The following is an 18,949-nucleotide window of genomic DNA, read 5'->3' on the forward strand; positions in this document are numbered from 1 at the left end:
GCTTCGCCATCACCCTCATTGACTATTACAGCCGATGGCCTGAGATTGCCTTCTGCTCAAATGTTACTTCTGCCTCTGTTATGACTTTTCTTTCCATTGTGTTTAGCAGAGAAGGTAATCCACAGGAAATTGTTACTGACAATGGCCCTCAGTTCGTGTCGACCGAGTTTGAAGCATTCCTTAGTGACAGGAACATCACACACCGTCGCAGCTCTGTGTACTACCCCCAAGCCAACGGTGAAATTGAGCGTTTCAACAGAGTCTTCAAGGACTGTCTACAAACAGCCAACATCGAAGGTAAACCACTGAAAGCCTTCTTCACTGAGTTTTTACAGACTTACAGAGCCACACCACATGCTGTGACTTCAGTATCCCCCGCTGAACTGTTGCATGGTAGACCACTGAATACAAAGCTTCACATCACAGGTCTTCACTCCATGCGTCCCACTGCTGACAAAGGCAACATGCTACAAAACATACAAAACAAACAACGGAAGTCCAAACGATACACCGACAAACGTCGCGGTGCAAAATCACCCAGCTTCCAGATTGGCTCTGCGGTTCGCATCCGCAAACCTGGAATCATTGCGAAAGGACACTCAAGGTTCACCAAGCCACTGACAGTGGTAGCTCAAAAGGGTCCAGCCACTTATCTGCTGTCTGATGGAAAGGTGTGGAATGCTTTCCACCTTGCCCATTCTTCCACCTGTGCTGCTGTTTCAGCGCCACAGCCTCCTGATAATGATGCTTGCCTCCTGCCAAGCGACCAAGTTGCTGAGCCACCCGAAACTGAAACTGTGCCCTCAACACATCCCTCTCCTACCGTCCGTGCCTGTCTCTGAATCCGACTGCAACCCGACTACATACACAACACATACCTGACCCAAATTGTATTTGTTCAATAAATAAGATGTGTCGGGGGCAGGGGACATTGCAAACGGGCTTAAGAGGTTGTCAGTCTACTTACATATTTCCCTGGGTGCTTGTTGCAACATTCTGCATGTACTCCATTCTTGCAGGGTGTTTTGCGATGGACTCTATGGACACGATAAGTTTTGGTTGATTTAGACGTCTTGAATGACAACCATGAAGTAAATGCAGACATTTTGTATGATAAAAAATTAACAATGTGATATGCACTAGCTCTTGCCAAGTGTCACATTCTTAGCATTAGCATTTGAAGTGCTACTTTTAGCTAAATCAAAACCCTCCAATACAGTGAGAAAATGACGGGGGGGAATTCACAATAGTTTTCTAAAACCGCAATTTATCGCGGAAAATAGTAAAGGTACTTACGAATAGTTAATAAAGGGAATTCAATCAAATTTTGCGCACACCATCAACTCCCACGTTATTTCATCGTGGTCCGTGGAAAAAGGCGGAGTGGCGTCAGTCAGAGTATGAGGACCTGGAGAGAGTGTCCCGAGCGCGCCTGAGTAAAAGCAGCCGAACCGTGTCTGTCCGGAATCAAAAGGTTATTCGGAAAAAAATACAACATTTACTATGTATCATGTGGCAGGGTAAATTATTTTACCTCGTTGGAAGTTGCAAATGTACTCTGATCAACTTCAACTCTCTGCAATCACCTGTCAGATGATGCGTTCAATGCTATCTACAATATCCGTACATCTATGCAGTTTTGAGATACAATGGGACCTCGGTTATCGCGGTTAATAGGGACCAAAACCACCCACGATAAGTGAAAATCCGCGAAGTAGCGGTGCGCCTTGAAAAAAAAAACATTACATTTTATTTTATTGTTATTATTTTTTTTGACCCGCGAAGCTCTGAATCCGCGAACGTCGAAGCGTGAAGTAGCGAGGTCCCACTTTACTGCAAAACAGACATCACTTTAAAATTATTTTATAGTCACACAAATTGGCCAAATTTAGGTTTTTGCCGAAAACCGCTTCCCATAGAAAGCTGCCCAATCTGCACAAGTGCCGAGTCCACTCAACCAATGTCATAGCATATAACATAAGATGTTTACAGTTGATGGGAAGATGCATGGAGCCTAATACAGAGGGATTCTGTCAGAATATCCGTGGGAGTTTGCAAGAGACCAGAGAGTGGGGAACAATTACACCACCCAAAAGAACAACGACCCTGAACATAAAGCAAAATCTACAATGGAATATTTAAAAAAACAATGTGTAAAAATTGCCGCGTCGCTTTTAGTTTATTTTTCAAATTAAAAGTATGATTATGTTGAAGATGTATTGTAAGACAGTAATTATTTTTAAAATTAGTTTTACGCAAATGTCGGTTAAATATATCACTAACCTTTCTCAAATCAGATGAGCAGCAACAATTTGATAAATAAAGTGTTAAAACTGGTAAATAAGGAAATATAATTGGATTTTTTAAGCACTTTTTCAGACCGCTAATTGCAACTCAGAGCGCTGAATCAAAAACATTATTTTTACATCAAGAAAATAAAATCGATTAAATGTTTGACGAAGATTGGTGGATGTTTTCCATTGCTACATTGAATAGTTAAAGGGGCAGTGTGTATTATTAAACCCCTCATAGTGGTAAAAAGTTTCATTCATTTCAGAAAAAAAAAACAATAATAAACCCCAAAACTATAACCCCTGTGAAAGGCTGGGCAAAAAATGAAGAGAAAATGGTACGGATTGGTCATTTTGAGTCTACGTAATTTTCTTTCTTACTTGTGATGTTTAGCACTTGTTTTTGGTTTTAGGACAGAATACTAAATCATCTAGCTGTCAAATTATACACACTGTCTTTTTAACTTGCATATTAAGGTGGGATCTCGGACTATCATTCTGAAGGCCACAAAAGCCCCCGTGGGACCTGAGTTGGAGTACCCTGAGTTAAAAAGACAAAGTGTATTATTTGGCCAATAGATGTCGCTGTATTGTGTTGTGCAACCGAAAACGGAGGTTAAAAAGAACAAGGAAGAATACAAACTATGGAAACTCGAAGAGACCATCCACACTATTTTTCTTCTCTTTTTTTGCCCTGACCTTTGCACGTTTTTTGTTTTTTTCCTGTACCTGTAGCAGCAAAATTGCGAGCAATTATGTCAGCTCCGTCTGGGTGGGGCTCATGTTATGTAAATGGTAAATGGTCGTGCATTTTAAAGTCAATGAAGACCTTCCAAAGCGCTTTACAATGTGCTTCACACTAACCCATTCACACACACCAATAGCGGCCATGCAGCCATGCAAGGCGCCGGCCTGCATGGGGGTAGTTTGTTTTCTTCCTTGTGCTTTGTAGCACTCATTTTCCTTGCACTACACAATTGTCAAATATTCCACAGTACCCCTTTAAGAAAAACCAAAAACTAGATTTTGATAAGTGTCCTACCTTTTTCTGTCCTTCAGGTATTCAGGATCCACCAGAATAACACAGTCTGTCCAAATTGAACACAGCGATGGTAACAAACCACGGACGCTCGAGTGAGGCGGGGGCACTTGATGGGCCAAGTGACTCACCTTATGGATCCACATGGTCCAGGTGGTCCACAAAGTCCCTCTTGCCCAGATATACTGTCACCTGCCCGCATAGGAACGCAAGTGTAACATAACATAACAGGGTGTTTACTTCACTCGCTAAACACTTGTTACACTTTTAAGATTTCACAAACATGTCTTGGATATTCCACATGACTTTGATGCATTCACAGAGTCATCACTTTTTGCAATCGATCCGAGATTGAATAGAACCCTTTGTGACCTTGATTACCTTGACCAACAAGTCAACTAAAATATCCAAGTCACTTTTGATAATCCTACGATTTATGATTACAAGAACACGCCCGTCGTCACATAAATGCAAATGTATCGACTTACAGATATTAAAAAAACAAATGTTTGTTTCTTAGTTTATGTTTTCTTTTCTAATTAATAACATGTTTTGACAACAAGGTTTCTCTAAAAATTCACGTTTTTTCTTCCTAATGTTGTTTTATCACCATGTGACACAGATAAACGGCCTATGTGAAAATTTAATTTACTTGGCGTACCTGAATGCACCACGGCCCATGTTTTAAGCCAGCAGCGGTGTTCGGTCGCAGTCTCACAGTGTGACAGCTGGGAATGTGAGGACGCACCAGAAGCTATATTAAGGAACCGGGTGAGCTTTTTCCCTTAGCCGCTCTCTCCAAAAACAAACAATTCTGTGACTCCACCTTACCGCCTCTCTGTCTTCATCGAAGTCAAACGCAGTGAACCCGCAGAACCCACCGTACGATCAAGGGACTTTTTTTAACCGCAAACTGTCAACTTCCGGACCACGTTAAGTGTCCGTTCTTCTGACCGGGTTCTGTCTCAAATGAGCCCGTTTCACCCCGACCTGCCATCGCTGCACTCGCCAGCCATGGAGTGAAATCCGCCGGCGTAAGCGCGAACAACCTGCCGCGATTCCCAGTCGCGCGTGAAAAAGATAATAAATGATAGAAGATACGATGACCCTGCTGTCCCTTTTAGGTCGTATCATGCGTTATTTTCTGCTCAGACCGGAGACCCTGTTCTTACTTTGCATTAGCTTGGCATTATGGAGTTACTTCTTCCACACAGACGAAGTGAAAACCATCGTGAAGTCGAGTCGAGATGCCGTCAAGATGGTCAAAGGGAAGGTGGCCGAGATGATACAAAACGAGCGATTCGGCGGCCTGGACGTCCTGGATGGCGAGTTCGCCAAGACGTGGGAGTTGAAGAGCCACAATGTTGCCGTTTATTCCATTCAAGGGCGAAGAGACCACATGGAGGACCGCTATGACGTGCTAGCTGATGTTGTCAACAAGAGCCACCCGTCAATATTTGGCATTTTTGATGGCCACGGAGGAGAGGTGAGTGTTTGTAAATCGTGATCGACGTTATAAACGAAATAGACATGAATTTAATCTCTACTATTGTTCCACTAATAACATAACTCCATAGCTCACTTTTTTATACCTCTTATCAAATGTACGGCACGCGGGCTCGTTGGATGATTTAATTGACTCGCTATACATTTGAGTACGTCAAATAAAGAAGCGAGTCTGTTTGTCATTTCCTTAAAAAAGTTATGATTTTTATTAAGTCATCCAATGCCATTAACGTATAAACGTGTTCAGAAGCATTATCCCTGAATGCCAAAACTGAGCTTGACGGTTCCTGCTATAGAGGCTTCCTAAGGTCACGTGACTTTTAAAAAATGGTGCATTACAAGTAAATTAATAGGATACAAATATAAATGAATTGTTGTGTTCTACAAGTTTGGACGTGTTTTCAAAAAACTAGATTCGTTGGTTCAACTAAATTTTGTCCAAAAATTATCATGTCAACCTGTTCTAATAAGGTCAAATTTCAGTTGCCCAAAGATAAGACTTTTTGATGTTTAAAAATGAAATCACCTTCAATTCTCAATTGCCAAGTAAATACGTCATTTTCACAGAACTGTGGTACCTTCATGATGATTTCTTTCAACTCCATAGCATATGAATAACCTACTCTTCTCGTCGGCTGAAAAATAGTCTGTGTAATATAGTGTAATAATCTGTGAAACCCTTTGAGACTCTTCGTGATTTAGGCTTATACAAATAAAAATGACTTGACTTGACTTGACAACCAGTTTTTACAGGGTGAGATAATGGTGAAAATGTAAGAATATGCAACTACAATTGTTTGTTACACCCCATAAACTGCTTTTTAATAACATTTCGTCTTCGGGTCGAAAAGGGCTAAAAAGGTTACTTCTTGGGAACACATCTTTGTGTCATCTTTAAATTAGCTTTAGAGACAAGGATGTTTTTAGTACATGTTCTTTCATGTTTAACAAGAAACTTGAACTGTCATTCTCACAATGGTAGATTGGATCCCTTAACCACTAGGGTTGTAGGGGCACCATTCCCTGTGGTGTGTCTTGGACAAGTACAGCTTGGTAGCGCCCATCCCTCTCCAGGCCAACATATTGATTAAAAACTGTTCGAATGTGTTTTATGTGTTACTGAGGACCGGAATCAACCAAATCCAATCCATTGGTGTACGTGGTTACTTGACAAAAATGGAAATATTAGCTACTTTTTCTTTTACCACATTATAATGTCAGTTTTTTTTTCTTTTCTTTTATCAGGCATAAGGAAACCCTAACATATTGGTTTATTAGTCAGCTTGCTAATGTTTCGCTAGTTGATGCTTGAGTAATGTTTGTATTTTTAAAGCAAAACAGGCAGAAGGCAATACATTATCATGTCCATATGGCAGCGAGCGCTGCTTAAAGGCATGAGCAACATCATGACGCAACATTACGTTTTATTTCCGCATTTAATTTTTGACATTAATTAAAATTGATATTATGAGTGTCACTCGCCTGAATCATCGAAGTATCTTGCTTGTATGCTCCTGTCTCTTTAAAAGTTGTGCTCTTGCGTAGCTTGCCAAAATCATAAACTTGCACTACATATGGATGGGTACAACTCTGGCATTCACTCCATATGGACGCATACAACTTAAACATTTTTGCCGTGGGGATGAAAACAAATTACAAATGTCAAAGGGAAATCAACAACTACACATGAGGCTTCTTTTTTTAAGCAATTAAGATACTTTGTTTCTGCAGTCCTGCTTTGTGACAAATCACTCTGTTAGGCTTTAATATATATATTCAATATATGGTTCTCGCTTCACCTAATACGAGTGGTTATTGAACATATTAACTGCCAAATTGAGGAAAGATTCTCACTTCAAATCAAACAATAGCCGCACAAGACTTGCATAGTCTTTAATCACATGTCATGAGACTGGCACTCAACATGACCTCATCAATTGGTAAAAAGGTGCACTGTCACCACCACGGATGATATTTTAATATATTTCATTTGACTTATATTGATTGATTACTTTCCTAAAATAATAAAGTGAAAACACAGACGATAACTGATATTTTAAGGATAATTCCCGCATAAACTGTTGACAGCTTGTGAACAAAATTGGTCTTATGCTGAATTTTCCCTCGAGCCTGTTGCCGTTTTTAAAGATGTTGTTGAAGTAGCAGAGAAATAAATATTGTAGAAACACTGCATGTTTACTCATGTAGGCACGAACTTGCATGTCCCCGAGCTGGAACTTGGTGTCCTTTCATCAACATGCCCCCCCCAAAAAAATAAATAAAATAAAAACATAACCGTGCACCAAGAAAAAAATTAACCGTGCAGCATATTTCGTCTTTTGAATGCAATCACTTTTTCCCCCTGCCAGCATTCTGGGAAACGAGAAGGGTCCTGCACCCACTTAAGCTGTCTTTCTCGACATTAACTTTATTTTAATTCAAATGACACATTGCCATTTCAAAGTATTTGAAATGAAACCAATTTTTCTTTTATGCCCTAAAAAAGGATGGGAAATGTATTTGAGTCGCTAGCCGCATTGGGTAAAAAAAATTCCCTGAAGGAAAAATATTTGTTTTTTTCGTATCTCCTGAAACATTCTCTGATCCGATACCTTAACAATACATGCGGGAAAAAAAATATAATATAATAATATATATATATACTGAATAGTTTTTTTCATACCGTTGTTGCCATTTTAAAAAGATGCATCACCATTTTTTGGCATTCAAATCAATGTAATTGTAAACATTTATTAAGAAAATAAAAAGGAGATGAGTCTTTTTAGAATTAGAATGACAAAATTGATTTATTAATAAAGTTGCAGACATCTGCTTATTTCATTTATAATTATGGTCTATGAATACACAATCTAATTAAATTACTTTAAAAATAACGCAAATAAATGTATGGCCATGTTTTTTTAGCATTAATTTAACAATATGCATTGAAAAACTATATGTGATCGGACTAGTTCAGAAGATATTTTTTCCCATGGAATTTCATAATTATCTTGATAAATGAACACATGGTATATAAAAAAGTAGCAATTATATTATCACATGCTGCCCCCGCATTGGGCATGCCACAGTTCATATATAGTGATTTCCATAGTTGTGTCCATCCATATGTAGCGTAAGTTCAGTTTTCTCCATCCATATATAGTGGATGCCACAGAAACTTCAACAAGCTATTTATATGTTGGTCTTGAGCCTAGGGCACATTTATGCTTAGTGAAAAGTATATTTTTTTTATGTGAGGGATACTGGTAAAAAGGGCCATTGGAAACAAGAGTGGAACCAAATCAATGTACTTTTATTAGTAGTACTTTTCTCTCATAGTTTTACTTCTATCATTATATTTGTAACATTTTCTATTGAGACCTGGTTTAAAAAGCCTGACGGGTCATAGTTTGCCTACCCGAGCCCCAAAAACATCAAGTTGTGGACTCAACAAATTCAATCATATTCCATTCTGAATGAAATAAGTTATGGAAAATTATATGAAATGGAGTTGACTCTAAGAGCAGTATTTATAGGGACAGTCTGTCTTATTTGAACAATAGATGTCGCTGTATTGTGTTGTGCAATCTATAACAAGTTCTTAGAATCCAAACTATGGCGACTCTTCGTGACCAAACTGCACCATTTTTCTTATTTTTCCTGCCCAGTCTTTCACAAGGGTTCTTTTTTGGCTGTATCTGTAGCAGCAAGATTGCTTCACTTTAACTGAGGCTTATTTAATGTCTCAACCTATGAGTATTTGAAAAAATTCGTTTTGTATAATATTTCATGTATTCCTACTTATCATTGAAATCAATATTGTTTTTAACCCCTTTAACGTTCCTGTAAAATTTGTCTAAAATCACAATCCAAGACGTACCCAAAGTATATTTAATTCTGTTTTTGAGCCATTTGGAAAATATGGACAGTTTTGTTCTCTTTTGAAAGGTAAGACTTTGAAGTTTTGTCCCATACTGAAATAAGCACTGCAAGTACGACTATCATTGAATGATATGATTCGAAACACACAGAAATAGAAGGTTGTTATTCACGTCTGAATTAGTTTTTTGCAATCAAATCTTTGCAGATGAGTGTGGCCATCTTAGCTGAAAAACAGGCGAGCCAATGGCTTGAAGCCGGAGCTGGTACCTTGTCAAATTTGATCACAATCAGAAAAACTAAACATTGTATTTTACATGTTTGTAAGAGTACGTTTAGGTGTTTTCAAAAGTGATCATTTGGAGACGGCCAGTTTACATTTACAACACTAAAACCTTTGCAAATGTATATTTTCCTTTGGCCAGTTTTTTTTTTTAGACATTTTTGAAGAGTTGTAAATGTTTGAATTTGCTTACGTTTTTTCGCCTATGATTTGAATACACATCGAAAAATGGCATAGTTTTATTTTGGGAATGTCATTGGCTAACCAACGTGTCAATCATCATTTCATTTGGTTACTACTGGCTGAATATAATCTAAACTACAGGAGGCGATCTCTGTTTTATGAAACAGGCCCATATAGGCTAATGTGGGCTGTGGACTGTGAAATATTTCCAGAGAGTGGTGTCAATCAAAAGGTCAGAGGCTAACAACCTTTTTGGGAATGATTTTACAAGACGGTTTATTTTTAAAGGAGAGTTTTGGAGCATAACGAATAGATTACTACAAACAATGCCCAACAAAGCAGAAATGTTTTTAGGCACATTTCTGTATGCATTATTGTACGTTTTGGAGTAAATATTTTTACACAGTTGGATTCACTTGACGATCTTGGATGTAACGACTCCATAGTTGCGTACATTCAAGTCATTTGATGACTGTGAGAGGACATAATTGGTTAGCTACCGGCTTTATAGTTTTTGAATATCATGTTTCAGACTCATCGTGCTGTTTCTGTGATGAGAATATTTTCAAATGGTCGGCATATCTAGAATTCACAAGAACTTAAGCATTCCATTATATTTGGCATGATGTATTTCGGTGTCTGGTGAAATCGTACAGACACTTATTTATATGTCAACGTTAAGGGGTTATTGAATATTTACCACTAGGAAGCGCTAAATGATACACACTGTCCTTTTAAAAAATATACGGTATATGTACTTAATAAAGTGAATGTGTGCAAGTGATATAATTACTTTTATCCTCTTGAGTTCAGTTTATTTGAAATGTACGCACCCGCAAAATTAACGTCCCTTAGCAGTGGTGTTGTAGCTCATTCGGTTCGATTAAAAAAAACAAAAAAATCCACTAGGTGGTGCTGAGTAATACTCACTGTCCTTTAACCCTATTTCTAAACTAAAAAAGGTTTGCGAGTAAAGTCAGTATAAAGCTTTCCACCATTGGCAGATGTCTGAGTGCCCTTTGCGATTTGCTCTTCATTGACGTTTGCTTTATATCCAGTCTAAATGGTTGTTTTATCCCTCCACTTTATTATTAATTTCCAAAATAGTAAAATGTATGTAGCTCTAGGGAGCAATTCAAGCATGTCATGCTGCACCGTTCACCTTCTTTGCGACTTCACAGTGGAACGTTTTATGGTCAGAGTGGCTGGTGTTGAATATTAATACAGGTATCTGTATGCTTTACTTTAGAAAAATCACAGCTTTGTTGAAGCTTTGAGTGCGTTGGGGTTTAGTAGTTAAAAGTTGTTTGCATTCAACCTGCACTGACCCACAGATAAAATAAGCCGCGATGTGACTAAACGTACAATTGGTATTGCAGAATTATACAGAGCAAACAACGAGAGCTTTCTGTGAAGACCAAAGACTGCAATGTGCCTTTGAGCGTGGCTATATATGTGCATGCATGCATGCGTGTACATTCCAAGTAGAATGTTGAGAAGTCAATTTTTTTTGAAGGCCTTTAACGACTTCTGACACGTTCACTAGCTCACTAAGGAGGTTTACTAATTAAATTAGTTAGGTGATAATACCAAGCATTTTTTTAATGGTTTTAGAAATCATTTTTACTAATGTAATCCCAAGCCGCTTCGCTCTTGTACTTTGCGGCCTCACTGCATCACAGGTTAAAAAAGATTCCCCATCACATATTGCAGAGTGCGTGTTTGTCGGGGCTTTTTTAAATCTATTTTATTTTTCAAATTTTGCTGTGCTGTCCACCCAAAAGTGAACTGCATTTGTGTGGCTGTGATCCATTATCCTTGATCACATATTTCTGCAAGTCAGGACTTGTAGACCATCAGGCATGGCGGTTCTGGCCTGCCTAAAATGAAATGTATGGTTGTGGCCGCGCTCGATTTTATTTCAGCTCGACTATTGCTAAAGACACGAGCCAACAGAGCCTTTTTTTATTGGCAGAGCACATTTTTGTTAGGCCCGTTTTTTGAAGTTGTTTCTGCCTAAAATAAACTGTACTTGTGTGGCGGTGATCTTTAATCCCCAATCCCATTTTTTTTTTTAAAGTGAGGACCGACAGAGGGCAGTTTTGTCAGGAGGCGTGTCAATATGGCCCACCTTAAAGGAAATGCTTGGTTATAGCTGGGATCCATTATCCTTGGTCACTATAAGGGAAGAGACCAGCAGAGCGCATTTTTTTTTTCCTGTTTTGGGCTTCTGAAGTGTGCTAATCTGTTTTGGCCTGATCTGATATCCCCAGTCAACTATTGCTGAGGGTGGGGGCCAGGAGAGCAAATTTGTGTCTTGCTCACATAGTGACAAGAAATGAGAATTTATCTTGGGTCAAACCTCGGCTGAGCTCCCGCTTTGACAGCGTTCTCCGTTCGGCGCCGAAATTCGGTGTGTCCCTACTACTCATGTTTGTAAATTATATTGAATGACCTGTATTCTGTTAAAAGCACAGTAAAGAAACGGACAATATTCGTCCCATTACGTTGGACATCTTGCCAGTTCCAGGGGAAGGACAGAAAACAAGAGTTGCTCTAATGAGGCCCAGCACATTTTTTTGTTTCAACTGTCGTCCTGTCCTTACGTAACTCGTGGCACAAGTTCCCACTCCACAAAGTCTATTCTCTTCCGTCATGTTAAATGAGGTGGAAAGTGAAACAGGCACAGAAAGTTGTGCATCGCTGGAAAAAAATAGCGCAGAAGATACGAGAGGGTTGGAGGACTCTCAAAAAAGAATCTGTTCTGTGGTATTCTGTTAATTTGTCCCTGGTGTTAAAACATGACAACGACTAATAAAAACAGCACATAAATGGTTGCAAATAATTTAGCTTGGGCATAAACAATGCTAATACCATGTTTTACGCTCACAGCATTTTCCATAAAAAGAAACCTGGTTGTGTTGAATATTCTGACATATTTCATGAAATTCTAATGTACTCTCTCGTAGATAAGCACGCTTATTTAGTATGCACGACATTTCTAGATTTGGTTTGAAAATCTCGTGTTAAGCTTTTGTTTGGATCCGATTACTGGTAAAGTATTATTGAACTCAAGTTGGAGTTGGTTTGGGCAAGGAGAGTAGCGTTGCATGCGACCTCTTCAAATTTCTTAATTATCTTAAGCTTGATTTCCATCGTTATGATCTTCTTGCTTCTCCCTTTAACATCCCTGCAACTCTTGGGACTCATAGTTAAACAACTTTCAAGTTTGTTATAGTTAAAAAAAATTGCAACATGGCATTAACTCAAAAATGAGGTCTTTACAAAATACAAGAAATTCTGAATTAAGCTTTGAGAAATGGACTATTGTAAAAGAGAGTTCAGTCAATAGCATATAGGCATCTTCACGATGCTGTGACACAAACTAATAGCAGAGCAGCACCTCATATGACAACAACTAATAGCAGACAAGCACATTAGTCGTAAATTGTAACATGCATGATCACTTCAAAGTTTAAATTTAGTAAATTATTAGCTGCGCAAAATCATTTGTTATCGATCTTGTATTGTTGGGGAAATGCTGTAAAAAAGATCTGAAAAACATCATATTCCACATTGTAATGAGAAATTATTGTAAACTAGAGTCACCGTGACCTGGAGGTCTGCTCTACTGTATGTATAAAAACATATAGTGTCGTGAAAGTTATTTGCCCCCCATTCCCGATTTCTGTATTTTTTTGCATATTCATCACTCACAAAGGTTTCAGACCGTCAAACCAATTGTAATATCGCACAGAGACAACGCCAAGAATATACAAATAGAGTTTTGAAATGTTAATTCCATTTATTGAGGCACAAAAAAATCCCAACTTATCTGGCCCTATGTGTCCCCGTTGTTAAATCACAAGTAACTGTGATTAACCACAGTTTTGGGAAAGCTAAGTTCAATTCCACAGAAAACCCTCAAAATTGATTGCCATCAGCTGTTTTGAAACAAGAAACTTTTTTGAATCCAATCTATTAGACAAAGTGAAGAAGGCTACAAAATCTCAAGAACACAATTGACACGCCACGATCCAAATAAATTAAAAAACAAAAAAAACAAAAAATGACATTTCTGAGGCGGTAGGGCTACAGCAAACAACTATCAGAGCTATTAGGCACTCATGGATAAAACGGGCAACAGTGCCAAACCTTTCCAGTCGTGGTTGACCAACTAAAATTATTCCTAAAGTGCGACAACAGAATCTTGAAAAACCTTCAAGGAACTGAAAGCTTCGCTGGCCTCGGTTAAAGTCAGTGTTCATGACTCCACTATAAGAAAGACACTTGCCAAAAATTCCTAGGCTAAAACGACTGCTGTGATAAAATAACAGTCATCTAACCTTTGCCAAAAAGCATCTTGTTTATCCTCAAGACTTTTGGAAAAACATTCTGTCGACTGATGAGTCAAAAATGGAACTTTTTGTAAGGTGTGTAGTCCATTACATCTGGCGTGAAAATGGCCCAGCATTTGACAAAAAGAACATAATGCCAACAGTAAAGCATGGTGGTGGCAGTGTGAATGGTCTGGTCTGGGGCTGCTTTGCTGCCTCAGGACCAGGAGAACTTGCTGCTGTTAACAGAAAAATGAACTCTGGTGTTTACCAGAAGTTTCTGAAGGAGAACATCCGGCCATTAGTTTGTGCCCTCAAACTCGAGCGCTCTTGAAACATGCAGCAGGACAACTATCTGAAAAACACCAACAAGTACCAACAAGGACTCTGAATGGCTCAAAAAACAAAACAAAATTAATTTTCTGGAGTGGCCAAGTCAAAGTCTGGATTAAAATCCAATTGAATGGTGTGGTGCTGTGGTGTGACCTTAAACGGGCACTTCACGCTTGAAAACCCTCCAATACGGCAGATTTAAAACAATTTTGCGAAGAAGATTGGATCAAAAATCCTCCACAGCGTTGTGGAAGATTCATTACCAATTATCGTACACATTTCATTTGTTATCGCTACCAAAGGTGCCCCAACTACCCATTAGATTCAGAGAGGCAATTACTTTTTCCAGATACGGTCAGATATGTTTAGTTTTTTTCTGCCTTAATAAATGGTATCAAAGTTTCAAAACTGCATTTTTTATTTCCTTGGGTTGTCTCTCTGTAATATTAAAATTTTCTGATTATATGAAACCTTCGTGAGTGACAAATATGCAAAAAAAAAAAAAAAAAAAATCTGGTCGGGCCAAATACTTTTTCACGTTCACGGCACAGTAAATGTTAATTGTTTTTCATTTTCATTTCTTCAAAATTTGAACTTTAATATACACGAAGGTTTTGTCGCCAGACTTGGAATGGACCTTTTGTTTAGCTTATTTCGGGATCTGATAATGGGTGAAACTAAGGCTAAAAAGTGGGGATTACTCTCTTCTGCTGGAAAAATGTGAGCAATGTAAGCGATCTGTGCTGGTTTTCATCCCCATTTAATCAACTCTCCCCTGAAAAATCTCTGGAATGCACCTCAACCTTTCAAATAGAGATTCACAAACTATTGGCATGATAACGGCCAGATATGACGCCACTTTTATCTGCTTGATAGGAAATATACTCGCTAATTAGTCATTTGACACACTAATATTCAGTCAGCGAACACTACTAATCAACAATATTCTAAGATTTTATGTTCCACATTATAATATATTTTGATTTTCTATAATAGTTGTAGCAAAACTTGGTTGTGTCTAACCCCCATATTATGCTCTGAGAGCCTGCCAATAATCAGTTGCACAGCTGATATAGTGCACATCTCTAATCCCAAAGGTGACTTTTTGTTCTCATGTGAACTATTTAAACTTTGTACTGTCAGTGTTGGCTATTTCCATTTCTAAGTGGACTCCGTTTACTTAAAAGTCATCAAGATGCAGTCAATCAAACCATCTATTATCCCCAACTCTTTGGGAATGGTTTCAATTCTGACTGTTTGCACATTCTCGGCTTCTTGCCAGAGTTGCTAGATTGATAGTCCAACATTCCGCGTTGAGTCGCCAAGAATGACACCTTTACAGGAAATTATTGTTTGAAACTGAATTTAAACTAAAAAATGCTCATAGTTAGTCAGTGGCCAATAAAAGTGGAATTAGGATTGTAATGAACTAGATTTATCAGCCTTGTAGCTTGATTTTTAAAGAGGAGCTATAGTTTCCTAAGTAAATTATTTCTTCCTTATGTAATCAATTCTACGTTTGTTTGGTAAATGTCTTTGGGGAAACAGATGAGTCGGTTGTGAGCTCGCTGTCTTGGCAGAAGAATGTTGACTGAGAGGCGCTAGCAAGTGGCAGCTGTTCAGCGTTAGCCACATCGGCACAGTTGAGTACGAGGAGAGAGTAAGAGGGATGGAAGTTTGTCCAGGTTACAGCAGAGCAGGTGCATCTTGGATTTGTTGCTGTACTATTCAAATATGTCACTGCCTACATTTAGTCATGATTGTTTTATTTCTTCATTTATACAGGGTTCGTACGGGTTCTTGAAATCCTTGAACATGCTTGAATTTTCAAGTTTGTGTTGTCAAGGATTAAAAGATGCTTGAATTTCGGGTGAAGTGCTTGTAAATGCTTGAAATTGTTGCCAACAATTTTGCTTAAAAAGACACGGACACTGCTCTCTGGTAGCTTTGTTTATCATTGCATTTCTTCGTCCCTCTTTATTAACTGCAGCTGGCATTCGTTTGTACGGCATTGTCCTTTGAAGCATCATCACCCCCTACAGGTTACGCGCAAGAGGACTGGTGCATGCTAAAATGAGGCACTACGAAATGTGTGTTAGTGCAAGGACATATCAATTGTTGACATTTATTATGGTGCGTGAAGAAATGAAGGTAGGGGTAAATTGTAATCAGAGGAACTTCCTGCAACGGAAATTATAAGCTACGTATAACTGTTATTTTTTTACCTAACACATACATGGGGAGGTATTTGTGTCAACAACAAATATATTTGCGATCTACTCAAGATCTAAAAACAATATGTCTTGATGATAGCACACGCAAGATTAAACCTTTGCCTTGGATGACGACAGTTTCGTCAGTAGAACAGTCAACAGTGGAACCCCTTGAATGTTTAATGTTTAACTATGTAATAGTTTTACAATCATCTTATGTATATGAATGATGCAAAACTACCTTAGTCTTTGCATGAATTCATTTCTAAAGCCATTGTTCTTGTGCCTAGAGTATCCTGAAATAAAACTTTCTAAGGGACTGCTTATTCTTTTCAGCCTTTAGAAAAAGATGACTTACAACATTGTCTAACACACTCTAACTTTATCAGTTTGATCTCGGTTAACTGTTTTTATTCAATGCACGACCAGCCGTTTAAACCGGTCTGGAGCACACATGGCCGCACTGCATCCCACGCATCAAACAACCGAAGGAATGCAGCTCTATTCATGTTTGATATTTGCACATGGTTTTTGTTTTCACTGAATAACTCTTCAGCGTGAGCAGCAAATCTTTAAAAATAACCAACTATTCGCAGACCCAAGCAATGCATTCAAAGTTCAGAGCGGTTTGAGTCCCTTTAGTAATGAGGGTTTTTAGAAAAGAATAATTTATGCAGCATAGGAACTGATTTTCACTATAACAATGTTTTCATTTAATGTTTTGTAAAAACAACTGTAACATGAAGCATGGACTTACAGTGTATATGGATGGAAACCGCTGTCATTTTTGCCTTGGGGGCGAAAAATACAACAGAAATGTCCCGGGGAAATCAAGTTCTACACCTGAGACTTTTTTAGCGAGTAACCCAAAGTTCGCATGTAACATTTTGTTTCTGTGCTACGAGTCCCACAGTGCTTTGCGGCATTGAAACTGCTCACAAGTAAACAGATTATTTTTGTTACGCTATAATACATAATAAAACTACAGAAATTCACTTAAAAATAATGGTAATGCGACCAGTTAACTGCAACAACCAAGGAAATACTGTATCTTCTTATCAGGCAAACTCGCACGATTTCCACCAAAGATGGGAGCTTGAAAAAAATGCCACTCAAATACTTAAGGGAGTCTTACTGAATCAATCTGCTGTTTACACAAATCCAAACACAGCTAAGCTTTTAAGCAGTAAACAAAATAAGGTTGAATTATTAACAAGGCAGATGGAAATTTGTTAGTCACCACCAGACTGGGGACTTAACACAGCAATTATTGCAATAAATACATGTAATCCTTCAATGGGATTTAATCTAAAATAAATCTGGGAACTTTTTTTTATTAATTTATTTACGTTTTAATTAAGAAGCATTGAGACTTACTTTCACTGAACCAATCACGGTCAAATACAGAGCAGCATTTGTTGGCAGAGTTTATTATCTGAACGCTATTAGGCCTCATTTAGGGTATCAAGATGGGACACTGGCACATTTCTACCCCGATGACATAACTATTCCATTTCAACTTTTCCTGGGATCACAAAGGCAAAAAAGATTTAATATCAGACATCTTTAGTTTTTCTCTAAAGAAATGTGTATACTGTATTTATTTATTTATAGATATACGCAGTGGTTTGCGAAACTATTTGCCCCTCTTGAACTTTGTGGCCTTTTGCCACATTTCAGACTGCGATCATAAAGATATAAAACTGTAATTTCTTAGGAAAAATCAACAATAAGTGAGACACAATCATGAAGTGGAACACACTTTATTGGATATTTTAACAAATAAAAAAGGAAAAAGTGGGTGTGCAAAATTATTCAGCCCCATTGAGTTAATACTTTGTAGCGCCACCTTTTGCTGGGATTACAGACGGCGGATATGAAAATGTATTATTTCTGATTGGTACTGGAAAAAAACACTTAATAATAGATCAAACACTTCAACTAAAAATATCTTCATAATTGTATTGTGTACTGGTAACGATGCATGCATCTTCTTCATATTTTTGTAATACCTCAAGCTTACTTTCCATTGTTATATTTTTGCTTCTCCCTTATAGTATCACTGCTAGCATTGGGACCCATAGCTAATAAATAAAGTACTTTATTGCACTAACTCACTAATTCTCATATTAATGTTTATTTAAACCTAAAATACAACTGAAGCGGAAATTTAGGTTACATTGGCAGTCTAGGAATGGAACCTTTTTTAGCAATATATTTTTCATACGCTGCATTGTACCTTAGAGCTTTTTAAAAATATTTATAATACTGGTTTATATATATATATGCCAAAGCTTGCAGTTGATAGAAGGCAAATAAGCGCAGTTGCAAATTGATTAGTGAGGTGCAGGGAAGCTTCTGCACTAATGCCAAGAGCTCAAGGCTCCCAAGAGCTCCGCTCCCTTCCTCAGGAGTGTCGGTAAGCTGAGGCTAAAAGGAGTCGAAGTGACAGCAGGATATATTAGATTTACGTTAATTCCACCAGGGAGGTTGGGACTATATATTAACTGCATGGCTTCGGTTTATTTTCCACTTTTCTGCTCATGTTGTTTATAACCTTATTTCCGTAAGACCATTTTATTTTTCCCTCCCAGTTGGACACTATTTTTAAGTGTGACATCCCTCGGCGATGTGCCTGTTTACACATCCAGGACTTGTTTGCAAGCCACAAAAGTACGGTACCATTTCCTGAGTTTATTTAATGAAACAATCCGGTAGCAAGACTGGGAGGTCTGCTTGCAGCTGCTGGGTAGAAAAAAGGACGAGAGAAGAAGCAAAAAGAAGGGGGTTTTATTGATCCTGTGGGGGAGTTGGGAATTCACTGGATATGGGAAGAAACGGTTAAAAAAATGGCAGGATCAAAATAAACCAGATGACTGGGGGGG

At 38.2% G+C, this 18,949-nt stretch overlaps 2 protein-coding genes across 3 annotated transcripts in view; one reads left to right on the plus strand and one right to left on the minus strand.

Moving 5' to 3' along the window:
• Positions 1 to 4,732, minus strand: part of nmd3 (NMD3 ribosome export adaptor) — a 30,880-nt gene extending 26,148 nt beyond the window's left edge. The window contains exons 1-5 of one of the 2 annotated variants that reach the window (XM_088346536.1): positions 4,503 to 4,732; positions 3,462 to 3,522; positions 3,334 to 3,379; positions 1,297 to 1,408; positions 968 to 1,037 (exon numbers count right to left, since the gene is read on the minus strand). In XM_088346536.1, the coding sequence (XP_088202662.1) occupies positions 968 to 1,011 (44 nt within the window). In that variant the 5' untranslated portion in view covers positions 1,012 to 1,037; positions 1,297 to 1,408; positions 3,334 to 3,379; positions 3,462 to 3,522; positions 4,503 to 4,732. Of the gene's footprint in view, positions 1 to 967; positions 1,038 to 1,296; positions 1,458 to 3,333; positions 3,380 to 3,461; positions 3,523 to 4,502 lie in introns of both variants that reach the window. The other variant, XM_088346535.1, reaches the window with a different exon arrangement.
• The window catches only part of ppm1lb (protein phosphatase, Mg2+/Mn2+ dependent, 1Lb), a 74,213-nt gene continuing 59,273 nt past the window's right edge, over positions 4,010 to 18,949 (plus strand). The window contains exon 1 of the mRNA XM_088346537.1: positions 4,010 to 4,816. Within this exon, the coding sequence (XP_088202663.1) occupies positions 4,418 to 4,816 (399 nt within the window). The 5' untranslated portion in view covers positions 4,010 to 4,417. The remainder of the gene's footprint in view (positions 4,817 to 18,949) is intronic.

The sequence above is a fragment of the Urocampus carinirostris genome, chromosome 10, assembly GCF_059441175.1.
Source record: "Urocampus carinirostris isolate Australia breed hairy pipefish chromosome 10, RoL_Ucar_1.0, whole genome shotgun sequence".
NCBI lineage: Eukaryota > Metazoa > Chordata > Actinopteri > Syngnathiformes > Syngnathidae > Urocampus > Urocampus carinirostris.